Source organism: Puma concolor, chromosome B3 (assembly GCF_028749965.1).
Source record: "Puma concolor isolate L17-30 chromosome B3, mPumCon1.1.hap2, whole genome shotgun sequence".
NCBI classification, from domain to species: domain Eukaryota; kingdom Metazoa; phylum Chordata; class Mammalia; order Carnivora; family Felidae; genus Puma; species Puma concolor.
In genome coordinates, this window is record NC_141672.1 from 132,347,135 (window position 1) to 132,364,610 (window position 17,476).

General features: G+C 46.0%; 1 protein-coding gene across 1 annotated transcript in view; it reads right to left on the reverse strand.

The window, feature by feature from the left end:
• Positions 1-16,608, reverse strand: part of PGPEP1L (pyroglutamyl-peptidase I like) — a 39,645-nt gene extending 23,037 nt beyond the window's left edge. The window contains 3 exon segments of the mRNA XM_086708512.1: positions 8,054-8,056; positions 9,529-9,581; positions 16,575-16,608. Coding sequence (XP_086564638.1) covers positions 8,054-8,056; positions 9,529-9,581; positions 16,575-16,608 — 90 coding nt within the window.
• Between the last annotated feature and the right edge of the window lie 868 nt (positions 16,609-17,476).

Consider the following 17,476-nt stretch of genomic DNA (forward strand, 5'->3'; position numbering starts at 1 on the left):
GGTGTCCTGAGAGATCTTCCTCTGGTTTTTCTGCTTTGTCATCCTGTCGACGGGGGATTTAGGGTTTAGCAAGAACTGAACCTTTGACTCACTTGTGTGCAAATGCAAGTTTCTTTCCCCTAAAAGAAGCAGACTAAATGCATTTCCCTGGATGTTTAATAAAAGCCTGGTGTTTACGGGGAGGGCTGTGAAACCACAGCAGATGCTTTTCATGAATATGGATGGGGGGTGGTCCTCCTTCACTAATATGTGGGTTTCCTCTTGACTTGCCCTTATCCAGGGGGTTCTGTGCAATCCAGCTCCGTGTGTGGAGTAAGCCTTCTGTCCAGGACCCAGGCTCTTTGCCCTGGCCTCACATAGTCCCCCTCTTCTTGTGAATTCTTGTGCCAATGTGAAATGAGAAGTCGGGGACACTCCTGTGTCCTGATGCACTGGGACCAGCCTGAACTATGTGCGGTAACATAGCTACTTTCTCTTCCCACTGATAAAATGGGTTCACACTACACTGTCATCAGATTGAAGAGAGGAGGTATAAGAAATCATGAGAAATGGTTCAAGTGAGTTGGAGGTCAATGTCCAACCAGCCTATTGAAGCAGTTAGCACTGAGCTGGTTGCTAGCACAGGTGATGTCCCTGCAGATGACAGGGAGATCCTGGGGTCTCCTTTTATCCCATGCTGGTTATTTTTATCTCAGGCCTTCTTGTATAAATCAAGAAAAAAGAAAACCATGGGGGTACCTAGACGGCTCAGTAGGTTGAGTGCCTGACTTCAGCCCAGGTCATGATCTCAGGGGTCTTGACTTTGAGCCCTGCATCAGGCTCTTGGCTGTCAGCATGGAGCCCACTTAGGATCCGCTGTCCCTCTCTCTCTCTGCCCCACCCCACCTGTGCTGTCTCTTTCTCAAAAATAGATAAACCTTAAAAAAAAAAAAAACCACCCAAATCAAAACCCACTGTGGGCTAGACTGAAAAATGTCATTTTATATATATATATATATACATATATATATATATATATATATATATATATATATATATATATGTCGTCTTTGGTCGCCTAGGTTGGAAAAAGTTTTTACTCTTAGGATTTGGGAGGATGAAAAGAGACCTTCCTACAAAAGAAAATAAAGATGAATGCAAGAAACAATTGAGTTTTACTTGGAAAGCTAAACAATCGCCTGCTTGCCCTAAGTGTGCTCTTCAAGACCCATCCTTCTTTGCAAATGATATTCAGCTTGGTGCTTCTTTCTGCCATCTGATTCACTGCCTATTATTCTTTATTATTATGATTTAAAAAATTTTTTAATGTTTATTTATTTTTGAGAGAGAGACAGACAGACTATGAGCTGGGGAGGGGCAGAGAGAGAGGGAGACAGAATCTGAAGCAGGCTCCAGGCTCTGAGCTGTCAGCACAGAGCCTGATGCCGGGCTCGAACTCACCAGCTGTGAGACCATGACCTGAGTCGGACGTGCAACCAACTGAGCCACCCACGTACCCCTATTATTATGATTTTTTTTTAAGCAACGTGTAATAAAGGCATATCGCCACTTCATCTTTGGAGTAAAGAGAAATTATTCTGTATATCAAGTTGATCAAATCTGGCAGGAGCTCTGACCTCTTGGCCACCCAGGCTGGCTTTATTTTATGTGTAGTTACATAATGTCTTGGCCCAACCGACCCATGGTGTGATTTACAAAACTTTTGTTTTATTTGCTGCCTTTCCAGGCTCAGGCACTTCTAAAAGAGCTAAGGACATAATTCCTTTTGAAAGAATGACACAGTACCGGTTCCAAAATCAAAGTATCCCCAAACCAGGAGATAATGACACAGCAACTGCACTCATAAGTCAGTAGATAAAATTTACGAACAGGGTGGGAGGGGTGCCCACCACAGGTTGGCACAATGTTAAATACTTTGGCACATGCTGTTGGTAAACAGCATGAAGTCATTCTTCTGGGAGCTTGCAGACTTTTCATTGTGGACTTTCAGCATTTATATTACTTTTCTGCATTTTCCTACTTTTAAAAAACACTCTTCTCCCACTCAAGAGCAACTGTAACAAGGGGTGCCTGGCTGGCTCAGTTGGAAGAGCATGCGACTCTTGATCTCGGGGTCGTGAATTCAAGCCCCACGTTGGGTGTAGAGATTATGTAAATAAAAACTTCTAAGAGCAACGATGACGAAGACCTGGTCAAGTTATTATCTGTTAATAGCTCACCTCTCTTAGATGTGAGATGCTGCGAGTGCAGAATTCAACATTCTTTCCTCCCTGTAATTCCATAATGTCCTTTTACGATGCCTGGCATGTAACAAGTACTCAGTAGACATCGCCCGTGATATTGACAAGGTTGACCTTGCTAGGAGAAAGCATGAGGATAGGAAAGAATGGCATTCATTTGGGGCGCCTGGGTGGCTCAGACATTTAAGCATCCGACTTTGGCTCAGGTCATGATCTCATGGTTTGTGAGTTGGAGCCCCACATAGGACTCTCTGCTGTCAGCATGGAGCCTGCTTCAAATCCTCTGTCCCCATCTGTCTGTGCCTCTCCCACACTTGTGCTCTCTCTCTCTCTCAAAAATAAATAAACATTAAAAAAAAAAAAAAAGGGAATTCATTCATGTATCCAGCCCTCTGTGCGAATGGGGATATGTTGATAGAGGTGCCCACAGACTGTGTGGCACTTATACTGACTTAGGAGCTGTGTGCTGTTTAGTGCATAATTTAGCCCATCTAATTATCCATATCTGTATAACGGGCCAAACATATGTATATGAACTAGGTTGGACCTTTGCCTCAAGATGGTCACTTAGATGATTAGCTCTGTAATGGGCGTTGTGTTGGCAGTCCGCTGGCACTTTCGTGGGTGCTACCACTGTGGTCCCAAACCAGAATCGGAAAGTCTAACCCTGAGAAGAGTCTGCAGATGTGTTAGTGAAGGACACAGAATGACGGAGGGAGGCCCAGGAAATGAAAATGGTCCTGCAATTGAGAGTGAAAAGAGCCTTCTAAAGACATCACAAGTGACTCTGCCCTGGAGAAAGAAGCCAGAAAGAAGGGCAGAGCAGAAGCCAGAGACAGAGAGCAGGGACCAGTGGAGGAGGCAAACTGGGGTGACGGTGGGTGCTGGGAGCCGGGCCTCGGCTTGCTTCCTCATCAGATGTTAGTGCAGCTTCTGCTCTGGTCATCACCATTGCAGTCCATCGTGAGCTAGGAGGGTGAGCAAGCTGCCACGTTGTGGGGAAGGGGGCGGGGGATCAGCCTTGATGACATGGCTGTGGGGCTGAGGCCTTTGGGTGACTCTCCTCACTTTACTTACCCAGGGGTCACTGGGCAGTGGTTCTGGATGTTTCTTGAGTTCTAGGAAGTTTATAAGCCATTATGGAGCTGGAAGTGGTCCTCTTCCTCTGAACCAAATGTTGTTTTCCCCCCAGGGGAAGAGGAAGGCATGTGAGCTAAACCTGGACTTCACTCACCAGGAGACTGGACTCCAGATGGCATGGGTCTTCAGGCCAGAGAGTCAACCGCCCTGAGCACCTGTTTCCTCACCAGCACAATGGGGATAAATACCAATATGTCTGGACTGCAGGAAGAACTACATGAGCTACTCTGCATAAAGTGTCCGGTGTGGTACCCAGCACACTTTTTTTTTTAATGTTTATTTATTTTGAGAGAGGGACAGAGAGCGAGCCGGGGAGGGGCAGAGAAAGAGGAAGAAACAGAATCCGAAGCAGGTTCCAGGCGCTGAGCTCTGAGCACAGAGCTCGAACTCACAAACTGTGAGATAATGACCTGAGCTGAAGTTGGACGCTTAACTGACTGAGCCACCCGGGTACCCCAGCACACGGTGGTTTTGAGAATTTATTCCCACTTGACAAAAATGAGCCTGTCCTTCATTCTGCTTCCACCAAGATGGCCATCCCAGGGACCTCCCACGGGGCCAGTTTCTTCTCATTTTGCTTTAGATGTTTTTTCTTCCATCTGTTCTCCAGAGCAAAATGAGTCTCTTCCTCTTCAGGGAGTCTAAGAGCATAGTGCCTCTCAGAATCTGCTTTGAGTAATAACAATTTTACTTAGGGGCCACCTCATCTCCCTAGACAGGAAACCCCTGTAGGGAACTGTGGAATCAGAGAGAGCCTATCTGGTTTTTGTCCCTATTTCTGGGCACCAGAGCTTCAAAACTTCTGGAATTTCCTGAGTGGCAGGAGTTTCTTTGTTATGCTAATGAGGTGACTCTTGAAGGTAGGGGCCTTGGATGCTTCAGGTTGGGATCTGGTCACCAGAAAAACCAACCACAAGGTTAGAGGGTTGGAATTTTCAGCTGCTTAACCTTCCGGGAGGGGAGGGGCACCAGACTGAGTTTAATCACGGGGCCAGTGACTTAATCAATCGTGAGCACGTAATGGAACTCCAACGAAAGCTCTGGACATGGCGGTTCAGTAGAGTTTCCTGGTTGACGAATGCACTGACGTACCAGAAGAGAAATGCGCCCTGACTCCACAGGGAGAGAACGTATGGGACCCTTCCAGGCCTCACTCCTTGTATCCTTTAGAGACAAACAAACAGGGGCACCAGGGTGGCTCAGTCAGTTAAGGGTCCATCTTTGGCTCAGATCATGATCTCACGGTTGGTGAGTTCGAGTCCCTCGTCGGGCTCTGTGCTGACAGCTCAGAGCCTGGAGCCTGCTTCCGATTCTGTGTCTCCCCCTCTCTCTGTCCCTCCCCTGTGCTCTCTCTTTCTCTCTCTGTCAAAAATAAACATTAAAAAAGATATATATGTATCTTTAAAAAGACAAACAACTACAATTGCAAATATAGTGTTTTGCTGAGCTCTGTGAGTCAAATGATCAAACCTGAGGGGGTCCTGAGAACTCCTGAATTTATAGTCAGCCTGGGGACCCCTGACACGCAGCTGGAGTCTGAAGTGACCGCAGTCTTGGAGAGAACTATGCCCTTGACCTGTGAGGTCAGGTAGTTACAATAATTGAATTGCAGCACTGGGGTAGAATCTTCTGGGGTAGAATCAGAACAGGAAGAAATTACTCAGTAGACTCTGTGCTCCATGTCAGGAACTAGGTAAATGTGGGCTGAGCTGACAAGCGTTGAACCTTCCTGTGCTTTGGGGCAACCCTGATAGGGGAGCCTTGGTAAAAGAGCCTGGATCTCCCCACAAGGGCTGCAAAGGTCAGTCTCTCTGTGGCCAAGGCAGGATCACCTAGGCACGGTGAATTGAATACACTCACCTTTGACTTTGAGCCAGGAGCAAATCTCTCTGATAGAAGCAACATCTTTCCAGCTTCCCAGAGCAGCAGATGGCAGTGGGGGTGCGCGGTAGCCAGTGTCACAGGGGCAAGCTACAATAACTAGTGTCAGCAAGATAGTCGCAGTGTCCTCAGATCCAGCTTGTTTCCCACGGGGTGATCTGTGGCCCCTTTGATTGGGGTTTTGTTCAAGTTTCCTTATTCTATTTGGTTTCTCTGCCATCTTGGAAATTCCACTCTTTTATAGTTACTCTTGAAATTTTGCCGTGCATATATAATTTAACAAAGTCTAAATTTGATATCAGATGCCTGTCTTATAGAATATAAGGGTTTTAGAAGATTTATATTCCAATTGTCCCTTGACTTCTATGCTGTCATTGTCCTTTATTTTAGTTTAATATTTTATTTGTAAACCTGCAAATTAGCCAGCTACTATTATTATTATTTATTGACAAACAATGCTGCTTTAGGAGCGTCTGGTCAGCTCAGTCAGAAAAGCACGAGAATCTTGATCTCAGGTGCGAGCCCCACATTGGGTGTAGAGATTATTTAAAATAAATAAGGCTTAGAAAAATAATTCTGGCTTAGATTTTACCTCCACTTCCTCCTTCCATCTCATGCCATCTTTCTGGAACCATTTTCATTCCTTCCAAAGGACAACTTTCACATATTCCTTTTAGTGTGCCTGCTAGGAGCAAACTCTTGGTGCTTATTTTTATGTAAATGTCTTTATTTCTTTCTTGTTCTAGAAAAATAAGTTGCTGGGCACACAATTCCATGCTGACATTTCTTTTTCACCAGCACTTTGAAGAGACTACTCCACTGTTCTCTGGTTTTTATTATCGTTTTAGAAAAACTCACTCTTGGTCTCATTGTATTGCCACTTTCTGTGGGTGGCCCACCTTTTCTCTCTGGCTACTTTTCAGATCTCTTTGTCCTTGCTTTTCTGTGGCTGCACTGTGTGTGGGGTGTGGACTTTGTTAGTCTTTGCCTGGTGTATTTTGCACCTTTTATCTCTGTGAATTCATGTCTTTCATCAATTCTGTTATCTCAATCATTGTCTCTGAATATTGTTTCTTTTCCATTTTCTCTCATGGAACTCAACTCGTGGAACTCCAATTAACCATATGTTAGAATATCCCATTTTATTTTTTAATTAAAAAAACATTTTAATGTTCATTTATTTTTGAGAGAGAGACAGAGCTTGAGCAGGGGAGGAGCAGAGAGAGAGGGAGACACAGAATCTGAAGCAGGCTCCAGTCTCAGAGCTGTTAGCACAGAGCCCAGAGGGGGGCTCAAACCTGTGAACCATGAGATCATGACCTGAGCTGAAGTTGGACACTTAACTGACTGAGCCACCCAGGTGCCCCTAGAATATCTCATTTTATTATTCGTACCTTATTCATTCTTAATTTCTTTCATCACTTCTTTGTCCATGTCTTTATGCTGTCCTTTGAATAGTATCTTCAGAACTATCTTCCAGTTCACTAATTTTCTCTTCATCTGTCTCTAACCTGCCATATATATGTATATTCATGTGTGTGTGTTTCATATTTCACAATTTACCCATTTAAAGTCTATAATTTGAAAAAAAATGAAGTATATAATTCAATGATTTTTAGTATGTTCACAGAGTTGTGCAACCATCACGACAATCAGTTTCAGGATCTTTTCATCACTCCCGAAGAAATCCCGTACCCATTAACAGTCACTCGCTATTTTCTCTAATTCCCCCTCACTTGCCTTCAGCAACCACTCATCTACTTTATGTCTCGATAGATTTGCTTCTTCTGGACCTTCATCTAAAGGGAATCCTACAACGTGGTCTTTTGTGACTGGCCTCTTTCACTTAGCATAATTCTAAACTTCCTTAGAGGTCATCTGTTGAATTCTTCACTTCGTTTTAAATTTCTGTATGCTTTATTACTTCCTTTTTTAAAATATTTATTTGTTTTTGAGAGAGAGAGAGAGAGAGAGTATGAGTAGGGGAGGGGCAGAGAGAGAGAGAGAGGAAGACACAGAATCCAAAGCAGGATCCAAGCTCCATCCTGCCAGCCCAGAGCTCGATGTGGGGCTCAACTCATGAATTGCATTTGATCATGACCTTAACCAATTGAGCCACCCAGACACCCCTCTACTATTCCCTTTTTCAATTTACCTGATAGTCTTGATAGACTCTAGTCTTGGTAGGCTCTCTTTTGTAGTCTTTTTTTCTGATAGTCTTGTTTTTTGATCCTATTTTTACTTCTTTAAATATTTCACATACAGTCATGCTATTTTATGATGCTATCTAGCAGAACAATTTAGAATCTCAGCTCTTGAGGTTCTAGGTCTGCTTCTGCTGATTTTCATTCAGGGCAGTTTATTTCTTTATGTCGTGGGTGACATTTGAATGGAAACTGTTTTAGTTTACCTTTGTAGAACATCTGAGTTTGTTAAATCTTCAAGAGAAATTGCTTCTGCTTTTGCAGGGAGCTGGGGTCAGGAGCCCCTTGCAAGGGTCCAGCTGCCAGGATGAGTCTTGGTTTCATCTCCACCTCCCCCCACCTTGCATCTGACTGCTGATAGTGGCGATTTTCCCCCGCCCGCTTTTTGTGTGGAGGCTAACCTGTCACTCCTTCAGGCTGCAGCCCTTGGTATGTGTGATGTATACATGTACACGTGATATATACATGTGACGTTCGTGAGCTATCCTTTCCTATGGCACGCCCAGCAACACATGGAAATTCTGTCCTTCCTCGTTTATCTACAGGGGAAGGGCCCCTCTGAGCACCTAATTTGCCACCTGTTTCCACTTCCTGGAAGCCCCTAACCTGCTTCTGATTCTGCCCTGCTCCTCTGGCTTTATGGGTCAATCTTGGGGCTCCCAAATAATCCTCTTGATTATTCCATCTCCTGTGTAAATCTCCAAAGTCAGAACCTATTTGCCCACAACTGAGAAGACTGATGGATAGAAGAGCTTCCTGGTGACAAGGATCATATTTGTGAGCACAAGCAGTGCGCCCTGCCCTGTCCCAAGGGTTTTACATGTATTAACTCCCATAGCATGACAACCATCCTACTTCGCAGATGAGGAAACTGAGGCACGGAGAAGCAGCGTGGCTTGTTTGGAATCCCCCAGGTTGCAGCTCCTGGAGCTGGGAGGCAAACCCAGGCGGCCTGGCTCTTTTCTCTTTTCGTGACTGCAAAAAGAAACAGGGGCTCAGGATCATCCAGCATTCAGCAGAAAATCCCGCTTTTGGAGGAAAAGGCTACCGACACCCGGGAGCTCATAAAAATCCTGACCTGGCCTTTCTGGTATGATGTACTTAGCAGGCGTGGCAGTGAGTCTGGGGTTCTCTGAGCTTTTTTTCCGGCTGAAAAAAAGAACACGCAAGTTCGAACTCAAGAGTCACAAGTTTCCCTGAGAGCATCTGTGCAGACAGGCTAGCACTAAAGCAATGCTACCGAACGCAGGATTCGAGTGCCTTTGTTGCATTTTCAGCTTGCCTGGGAATCCCTGAGAGTAGACTCAAGACCCCACCTTTGACTTGATCCAACAGAGGCATGAAATTGACAGTCAGGTGTGAATAAACAGCCAGCTGTGCCCTGAGCGGCTAAGTGACATCCACGTGGGGACTGGTAGGAGGACTTTGCTTCAAGGGGGACAGGTGGTCTGCTCTGGGGATGAGACCCTGCCTGACCCCTCTTCATCCTGTCCCAGGACGTCCTCTGGTCGGCTGCTCCCTTAAAAATAAGGGAGTGTCATTTATAATAATCATCATTGTCAAGCACTTACTTTAACGCCCGGCACTATGAAAAGCTATTTTTACAGACTTACATACTCACTCGCTTTTTTGCTTGTTTCTTTTACTCCTCAGAACAACCCTGTAACATCAGCACCATTATCCACCCATTTCATGCACGACGAAACTGAGGCTGGGGGAAGTAACTTTCCTGGGGCCCTACAGCCAGAAGGGGTGGGGGTCATGGGAACCCAGCACTTGGGGCAGGAGAGCCTGCCTTTGGGCAACCCCTGTCCTTCTCAGGAGTGTCCCTGTGGTCTCTTTTCTTTACCGTGAAGCCAGAAGGGCCACCTGAGGGCAGGCGAGTCACAACCCAAGGACCAAAGGCTAGTCCTTCTCCAGAGGTCCTGAGGATTTGTTCTCTGCCCTCTGATGTGGATCTGGCTACTGAGGGGCCTTGCACACTGGGTCTCTCAGAGCCACGGAAGGAATTCGTGGGGCCCTGAGCTGCTGGGTCTGAGCTTCAGGGTCTGGTGGGCGTTTACCTTCACTGCTTCCCAGCTGGAATTCACCAGGTGCTGCCGGAAGGGCCCCAAACCTGAAACCAAAGAGACTCTGGTTAGCTCAGGCCAGGCCTAGCAGGTGGCGGGAGGGGGGGGACGGGGGGGGGGGAAGGGGAATGTCTCTACACCTGGGCTGCTCCCTGCACCCCCATGGGAGCTTCCTGCTGCTCTCAAGGCCGTAGTGGCCCCCAGGGGACTCCATACACACCCTTACTTGTGGAGACCTGCAACTTCACCAATCTGGGAGCATTTCAGAGTTCTCTGTGGGAGGCATTATGGGGGAGCCAGAAAGGAATGCGCAGCCAACCCTCTCCCCCAAGCCAGCAATGCTTGAGAAAGTGCACAGATGTCCGGCTAAAATGCATGCTTTGTAAAGAGCCCAGAAGTACACCCAGTGAATATGCCCAGTCCTTTGCCAGGAGAGGTGTGGAATCAATTCCATGGGAGAGGGATGGCCTTTTCAACAAATGGGGATGGAACAGGACACTCAGAGGCAAAAACATAAACCCTCAACCTCAGTCTCTCAAACTTGTACAAAAATTAACTCAAAACGGGTCATTGGCTTTGATGGAAAAAGTAAAACTATAAAACTTTTAGTGGTGGAGAAAGGGAGGAAATCTTGGGATCTACCCACCAGGCAAGGAGTTCTTGACACCAAGAGCATACTATGATCTATGAAAGCAAAGGTTAGTAAACCAGACCGCATCACAATGAGAACTTTCGCTCTACAAAAACCCCTTATGAATGAATGGAAAGACCAGGCACCGACAGAGAGAGCATAGTTGCAAATCACACAACTTCTCACCTGTGGGCAAATAGATTCTCACTTTGGACATTCACACAGGAAATGGAATGATCAACAGGATTATTTAGAGTTGTAAGTCACACAACATAAAAAAAAAAACAAAACAAAAAACCAAGGGCACCTGGGTGGCTCAGTTGGTTGAGCATCTGACTTTGGCTCACGTCATGACCACAGTTCGTGAGTTCAAGCCCCACATTGGGCTCTGTGCTGACAGCTCGGAGCCTGGAGCCTGCTTCAGATTCTGTGTCTCCCTCTCTTTCTACTTCTTCCCTGCTTGTGCTCTGTCTCTGTCTCTCTCAAAAATAAGTAAACATTAAAAAACAAAACAAAACAAAAAACCAACGAGTTAGAAAGTTGGCAAAATACACAAAGGGACAGTTTACTGATGAAGATCTACGTACAGACAGTGAATAAACACAGTAGGGGATGTCCAACATTGCTTGCCAGGAAAACTCAATGAAGACCACAATGAGATATCATCACACTTCTAGAAGAATGGATACAATAGAAATACCGATAACACCAAAAGCTGACAAAGATGAGGAGAAACTGGCTCTCGTACACATTACTGGCGGGAATGCAAAATGGCACCACCACTCTGGGACATAGTTGGCCAGTTTCTTTTAAAAACAAAAGTGGACTGCACACCACACAGACTCCTGGTTATTTACCCCAGAGAAATGAAGACTTGTTTTTGCATAGAAACTTCTACACCCTTGTTTACAGCAGCTTTATTTGGAATAACCCAAACCCAAAGCTGGAAACTACCCAAGTGTCCTTCAGGAGGTGAACGGGAAAGCAAGAATTCCAAATCATAGAAAACTACTCAGCACTGAACAGAAAAAATTGGAAACAACATAAATGCCCATCAACTGATGAGTGGGTAATCAAAAGGTGGTATAATCCATACAATGGAACATTATTTGTCAACGAAAAGAAAGGGAGTACTAATACAAGATACAATACGGATGAGCCTTGAAAATATTATGCTAAGTGAAAGAACCTAGCCACAAAGGACCACATATTTACGGTTCCATTTATAGGAAATGTCCAGGATTGGCAAGCTAGAGAGACAGAAAGTGGGTTAATGGGTAGTGAAGCTGGAGTGTGTGGGGGCTGGGCTGGGGGATTAGGAATTGATAGTTAAGGGGAGTGGGGTTTCTTTTCAGGGTAACGAAAACGTTCTAAACTTGACTGTGGTGATGAACGCATAACTCTGTGAATATACTAAATGCCATTGAACTGTACGTTTTAATGAATGAATTGTATAGCATGTGAATTTTATCTCAACAGAGCTGTTAAAATTAAAAAAAAAAAAAAAAGAAGGAACCACTGATACGAACAACAACTTGGATGAATCTCAGAGGCATTCTGCTGAGTGAAAACAAAGTCAATCTCAAAAGGATACATTCCACATAATTCCATTTACACAATACAGTAAAACCTTGTTTCGGGAGCGTAATTCATTCCAGAAATATGCATTAAAAAAAGCACTTGCATATCAAAGCGAATTTCAAGACCCATTGGCTCAGTTGTGATCCTGTGACGGTCGCCTTCAGGTACTACCCATATTGCGAGAATCATTTGTTTATCAAATTAAAATTTATTAGAAATGTTGGATCTTTTTGTGGAACACTCGCAGAACAAAGTTACTTGCAATCCGAGCTTTTACTGTATTTGTAAACTAACACAACTACAGACATGAAGAACAGATAGTGGTCAAGAGTTAGAGAAGGGGGAAGCGGATAGGTGTGGCTATAAAGGGGTAGTTCTAGAGAGCCTCATGATGTCAGTACAATTATGTATCTTGATGTTGGTGGTCGTTACACAGAGCTGCATCTGTGATAAAGATGCATAGAGCCGCACACACACACACACACACACACACACACACACCCTGAATCAGACCAATGGCAATATCCTGGCTTTGATATTGAAGATGTTAACATTGGAGGAGGCTCGTTGGCGGCTGAAGGGGACCATTCAATACATTTCTTTGTGATTTCTCATGAATCTATAAATATTTCAAAATTAAAAATAAATTTAAAAACGTGTATTTCGGTTCAGCATTTCTCAGATGCTGATATGCACATTTGTCTTACTAAAATATAGAATTTTATTGTGTGGGTTTGGGGTGAGGCTGGAGACTCTGTATTCCTAAGAAGCTCCCAGGTGGTGCTGATGCCGTTGGCCCTTGGACCGCGTGGTGAGTAGTGAGACTTTGAACTTAAAAGAGGAGAGAGAGCTGGTGGGTGTTTGGGGAAGATATGAGCATTTAAATTGGTGGGCCCAGTAAAGTAAATGGTCTGTATCAATGTCAACGTCAGCAGAGACCTTTCTGCCCAAGTTAAGTTCATCTTCACAATTCATGGCTCATTCAGACAGCAGTTAAGTCCCAAGGGCTGCCTTAAAAACAAAAATAAAACCTCACAATCTTCTAATCCATTGAAGGCCAGAAGAGAATAGAAAGTTTGGACAAGGTTGAATTTTCTCTTTCTGGCTGACTGCTGACCTGGGGTATGGTCTCCTGCCCTCAGATGGGACTTACATCATTTGTGTTCCTGGTTCCCAGGCCTTCAGACTTAAAGTAGAATTGACTCCCTGGCTTTCTTGGGCCTCCAGCTCCCAGGCAGCAGGTGGCGGGACTTCTTAACCTCCATGATCACATGAGCCAATACTTTGTAATAAGTCTCTTTCTAGAGATGTATACATATTTAGAAAAGATAACTATGTATTCTGTTGCTCTGTAGAACCCTGACTGATACAGACCTCTCCTTTTCTGGAGAGAGGAATAGAGGGGCTAAAGAAAAGGTGAAATCTTGTCTCTGAAGGGTGGAGATAGGGTACCCCTGGCTGATGGGTTCAGTACCCCGGGGGTGGGGTGGGGTGGGGGCATCAGGTGATCAGAGAGAATCAGGGCCACATGGGGAGACTGGAAAAGGATTCAGCATCTGTGGAGCCCCTCCCAGGTTCTGGAAACTGCCTGGTACTTTCCATATGTGGCATTGTTTAATCCATACAACAGACCACCCCAGGAGGTACATAACTCTAACAGCAGTAAAGGTGAACACTCTGCTTTCTATGTTCCAGGCATTATTGCAAATGCCCCATTTTATTCACCCTTTTATTCCTTGAAACAATCCTACTAGATTACTATAATTGGTCCCATTTTACAGATGAGTAAACTAAGGCATTAAAGCTAAGAAATTTGTTCGAGGTCTCCCAGCCGGTCAGTGGTGGGGCTGAGATGCAAAAAGTGAAGACAAAGCCCAACTCAGGTCTCTGACTTCTCCAAGCTTCCATTCCCACCATGGCCTGAGTTTTAGAGGGTCCACTTCAAGATGTGGGCGCAGCAAAAACGAGCAGCCAGAACGCAGAGAGGGCCATGGAGTCCCAAGACATGGCTTCTCCCAAGGCCGGCAGGTAACCTTTCCTAAGCTAGGAACAAAACAAAATTCTACCTAATTGCCTTTTGTTAGAAATCTTCACTGCAGGGGCACCTGGGTGGCTCAGTCAGTTAAGCATCTGACTCTTGATTTTAGCTCAGGTCATGATCTCACGGTTTGTGGAATCAGGTCCCCCATCAGGCATCACTGACAGTGCGGAGCCCGTTTGGGATTCGCGCTCTCCCTCTATCTCTGCCCCTCCTCCAAGCGCGTGCGCACGCGTGCTCTGTCTCATAATAAATAAATAAACATGTAAAAGATTTTAAAAAAAAGAAAGAAATCTTCACTGCAGTTAAATTATGAAATAGTACACTGTGTAAGTAAGTGTTCCCAGTGGAAGGAAGAAGCCATTCCATTTGTCCTAAAAGATGGTGTAGAAAGAGTGACCACACCTGTGGGGGTCTCTTACTTCATTTCTCCTTCAGAGTGGCCCTTGCTCAGGGCTCGTGGGCCACTGGCACCCACCCATCCCTGCCCTTGTAAGGGAGGCCCGTGGCTGCCGGGACCTCCGGCTTTTAGAGTAGGAGAGGTTCTGGAGAGGACTGTGCCTTTGAAGTTCCCGAAACTCTGGATCTAGAACCACTGAGCGTGGCTCACAAGGGGTAAATCTTTCTCAGGGAGTGGAGGAATTTTGGACAGGATCTGGACACCAGGAAGCAAACGGTGTCCTCTTGACGCTGACTCAATCCTATGGAATAAAAAAGACCGTAGCTGCCACGGAGAGCAGCCAGGAAAAAAAAAAAAAAGTTTTCAAAAATATTGAGATTCAGAAAAAAATCACTGACAAACCAGGTACCTCCTGGGATGATTGTAGACGTAATAAAAATACAGCGAGGGACACACAAAAAACCACCTTCTGATTCTCTGCCTTAGAACCGTATTCAGATCAACATATTCAGACCATCTCTTATCTGCTTTTAATTAGGAAAAACAACTCAGCAAGTACAGGTTTGAAGGTTTTGTTTTGCAGGGTCAAACCTTGCACTTTAAACTTGGCAGGCCCTCAGGGTGAAATTTGCACAAGGCTGGAGGAATCTTTTGCAATCCAGGGAGGCGCGTTGGAGGGATGCAGGTTTTCTGGGTGTCCCATGGTTCTGTTGGTGCGGGTCAGAAGTTCTTGAACCTGAGGCAGTTCTTCAGAGCCCGTGTCCTTCCCCCGCCCCCATCCCCATTGGCCTATGTGCCAATAGGCTTGGCGAGATTTACACACAAATCCAATTAGATGAAAAGAGTACCCTGGCAGCTCAGAGCATTTTTAATAAAGGAAAGCCACACTGTGGAAGCCCAGTGGGCATTCCCAAATCATGGCTGATTATCAGGTACTTCATCAAACAATCTAGAGTTTGCCAACAAACCACAAGCTGACAGGCCAGAGGCAGGGGTCAGTGAGTCGGAGACTTGGTGGCTGGGCTTCAATATTCATATTTCATTTGTGACAAGTGTTGCATTTATGGGGGGGGGGGCGGATACAGTTTCCTTAGCAATTCAAGAATATTTTGAACCGCTCAATCTCTGTACCCAAAATAACACAAATGAGAACAAGGGAGATAAAGGGTTTGCAAAAGAATTTTCTTTTCCCTCAGAAGGTTAACAGGAGTTTGATGATAGTCTGAAAATATTAAGATAGGTAATTTTCCAATTTTCTGTGTACACAGGAATACTGGTCTCTTTTTCCTTCATCTAATACAATTTTAAAAAACCTTAAAATATGCCAAATAGGTCTAAAAGGAAGGAGCTCTGTGAAGAAATCAAGCCCTTCGGGGACCAGCCTGTGACAAGGACCAGAGGTGGCTGGGGTTGATTTTGGATGTGCTGGTGAAAAACAGGAGTGACTACGATTGCTTCCAAGTTGATCTTTTGGGGTTCAGCACCTCCAGTTGGTGGGTCTTGTTATGCCCAGAATTCGTGATCCCCAAAGACCGCCACGGAGCCAAGTCCGATGCAAAAGCAAAGGGATTTTATTCGAGCTAGCTGGAGCTCAATCCTCTACCTGCACCGAGGTAGCGAGGTAGCGGTGAGATGCCGGGGAGAGAGATCGAGTTTCAAAAGGACAAAGGTTTTATTGGGGCCTAGGGGCAGTTGGTGAGGTAATGGCTGTGGCCTCAGCCGATTGGCTGGGGAAGGGTCGGAGTCCTGTTAGGCAGGTGAGCGGGAGGTTACTCAAGGGGAGGAGGCGTGGTCGAGGTGAAGGACACAGAACAAGATGGAGTCTGCTGGCGTAGGCCCGCCCTTTCAGGTGGGGCGGGGGCTGGGGGAGGACTTCAGGGTTTTCTGAGTAGCTGAAGGTTCTTCAGTCCAGGTGTGGGGCTGTGAGCTCCTCTGGGGTGGTTATTGTAGATGGACCACTGTCCCAGCCTCATGTCCTTTCTGGATCCCCATCTCCCACGTCCTTGCTAAGGAAAATGCACCGCAGTGGGTGCCACATGGGCCTACTGGGCCCCAATTCAGGCAGCCCGTGCCTCCCTGGGATTCCTCCCCGGTGGGCAGAGGACAAGGTCTGAGCCTAAGCCACATGCGGGCACCTTTGTGTATGTCACTCGAGGGTTATTTGAAGGGAAGGATAGGACCAAAGCAGAAGCATCCTGTTTTTTAATACGGCATAGCGAGAGGTTAGCTTCCATCTGTAATTATTGGCACAACCAGTTGCCACTCTTTTTCAGAGAGAGAGAGAGAGAGAGAGAGAGAGAGAGAACTGTTTATGACCGGATCAGGCAAGTGCACATTCCATGGTTGGGCTAAAAGCAGCAGCAAATGGGAAAGCAGAAAAATAGTCGTACAGGTCGCCATCACACAGCTGGACTGGGAATCCATGAAACCCAAGTGGGGAGTGTATGTTTCTGTGCCTCTGAGGGTCAGATGGCAGTGGCTCCACGCAGGGCACTGGGCGCTCAGAACACTGGGCACCCCTTCTGCCTGGCTGCTGGTAGTCTCAGGCTCCTATCAGGGTACCCAACCTTGTGTGGCTGGGAGCCCCCCCTCCCCCCCACCAAAGGGAATGAATGGCTGAAGACTCTAGGGTGGGGGTAGGGCAGCAAGACTATGATAGGATACCAATACCGCTTGAAGGCAGAAATAACCAGCTGAGGACTGAGGCTTTGGGCAACAGATAAGCCGGAGCATAATCAGGGACTTTCTGGACTCTTAGGTCTGGATCAGTTTGTTGCTGGGTATGGGTCTAAGGTGAGCCATGAGTTTGGTAGTCAACTGTCCCTGTTTGCCCAGGACTGAGGGGTTTCTGGGACTGGAACGGGGGACTAAAATGGGCTGAAACTAGTGCAACTCCCAGGCATATCAGGTGGGTGGACGACCCTACAAACTGTTGGTTTAGACCTTGTTTCCTCCTTTTTAGTAATCTTCCTTTCCCCTCCGCTGGAGTCCCTCATTGTGTGAGGCCATTAGGACTAAGTGAAATTTGGTTGCTCTTGAAAGTGATTATGCAAATTATGTTAAAGAAAAAAAGGAAAAAGAAAAGAAAACCAAAACCACAGATGAAGCTTATGGTAACAGTGTTGGTTGAAAGCACCTGTCACCTAGAAGCTGTGGGTCCTCAGACGAGTTCACCTGTGACCCCTCTCCCCTTTCTGTGAACTGGGGAGGATCACACAGCACCTCCTTCCTAGATGGAGCCTTCCTGAGCCTTGGCACTGTCCCCGGCCCCCGCAGCCCTGGGGGGCAGAGG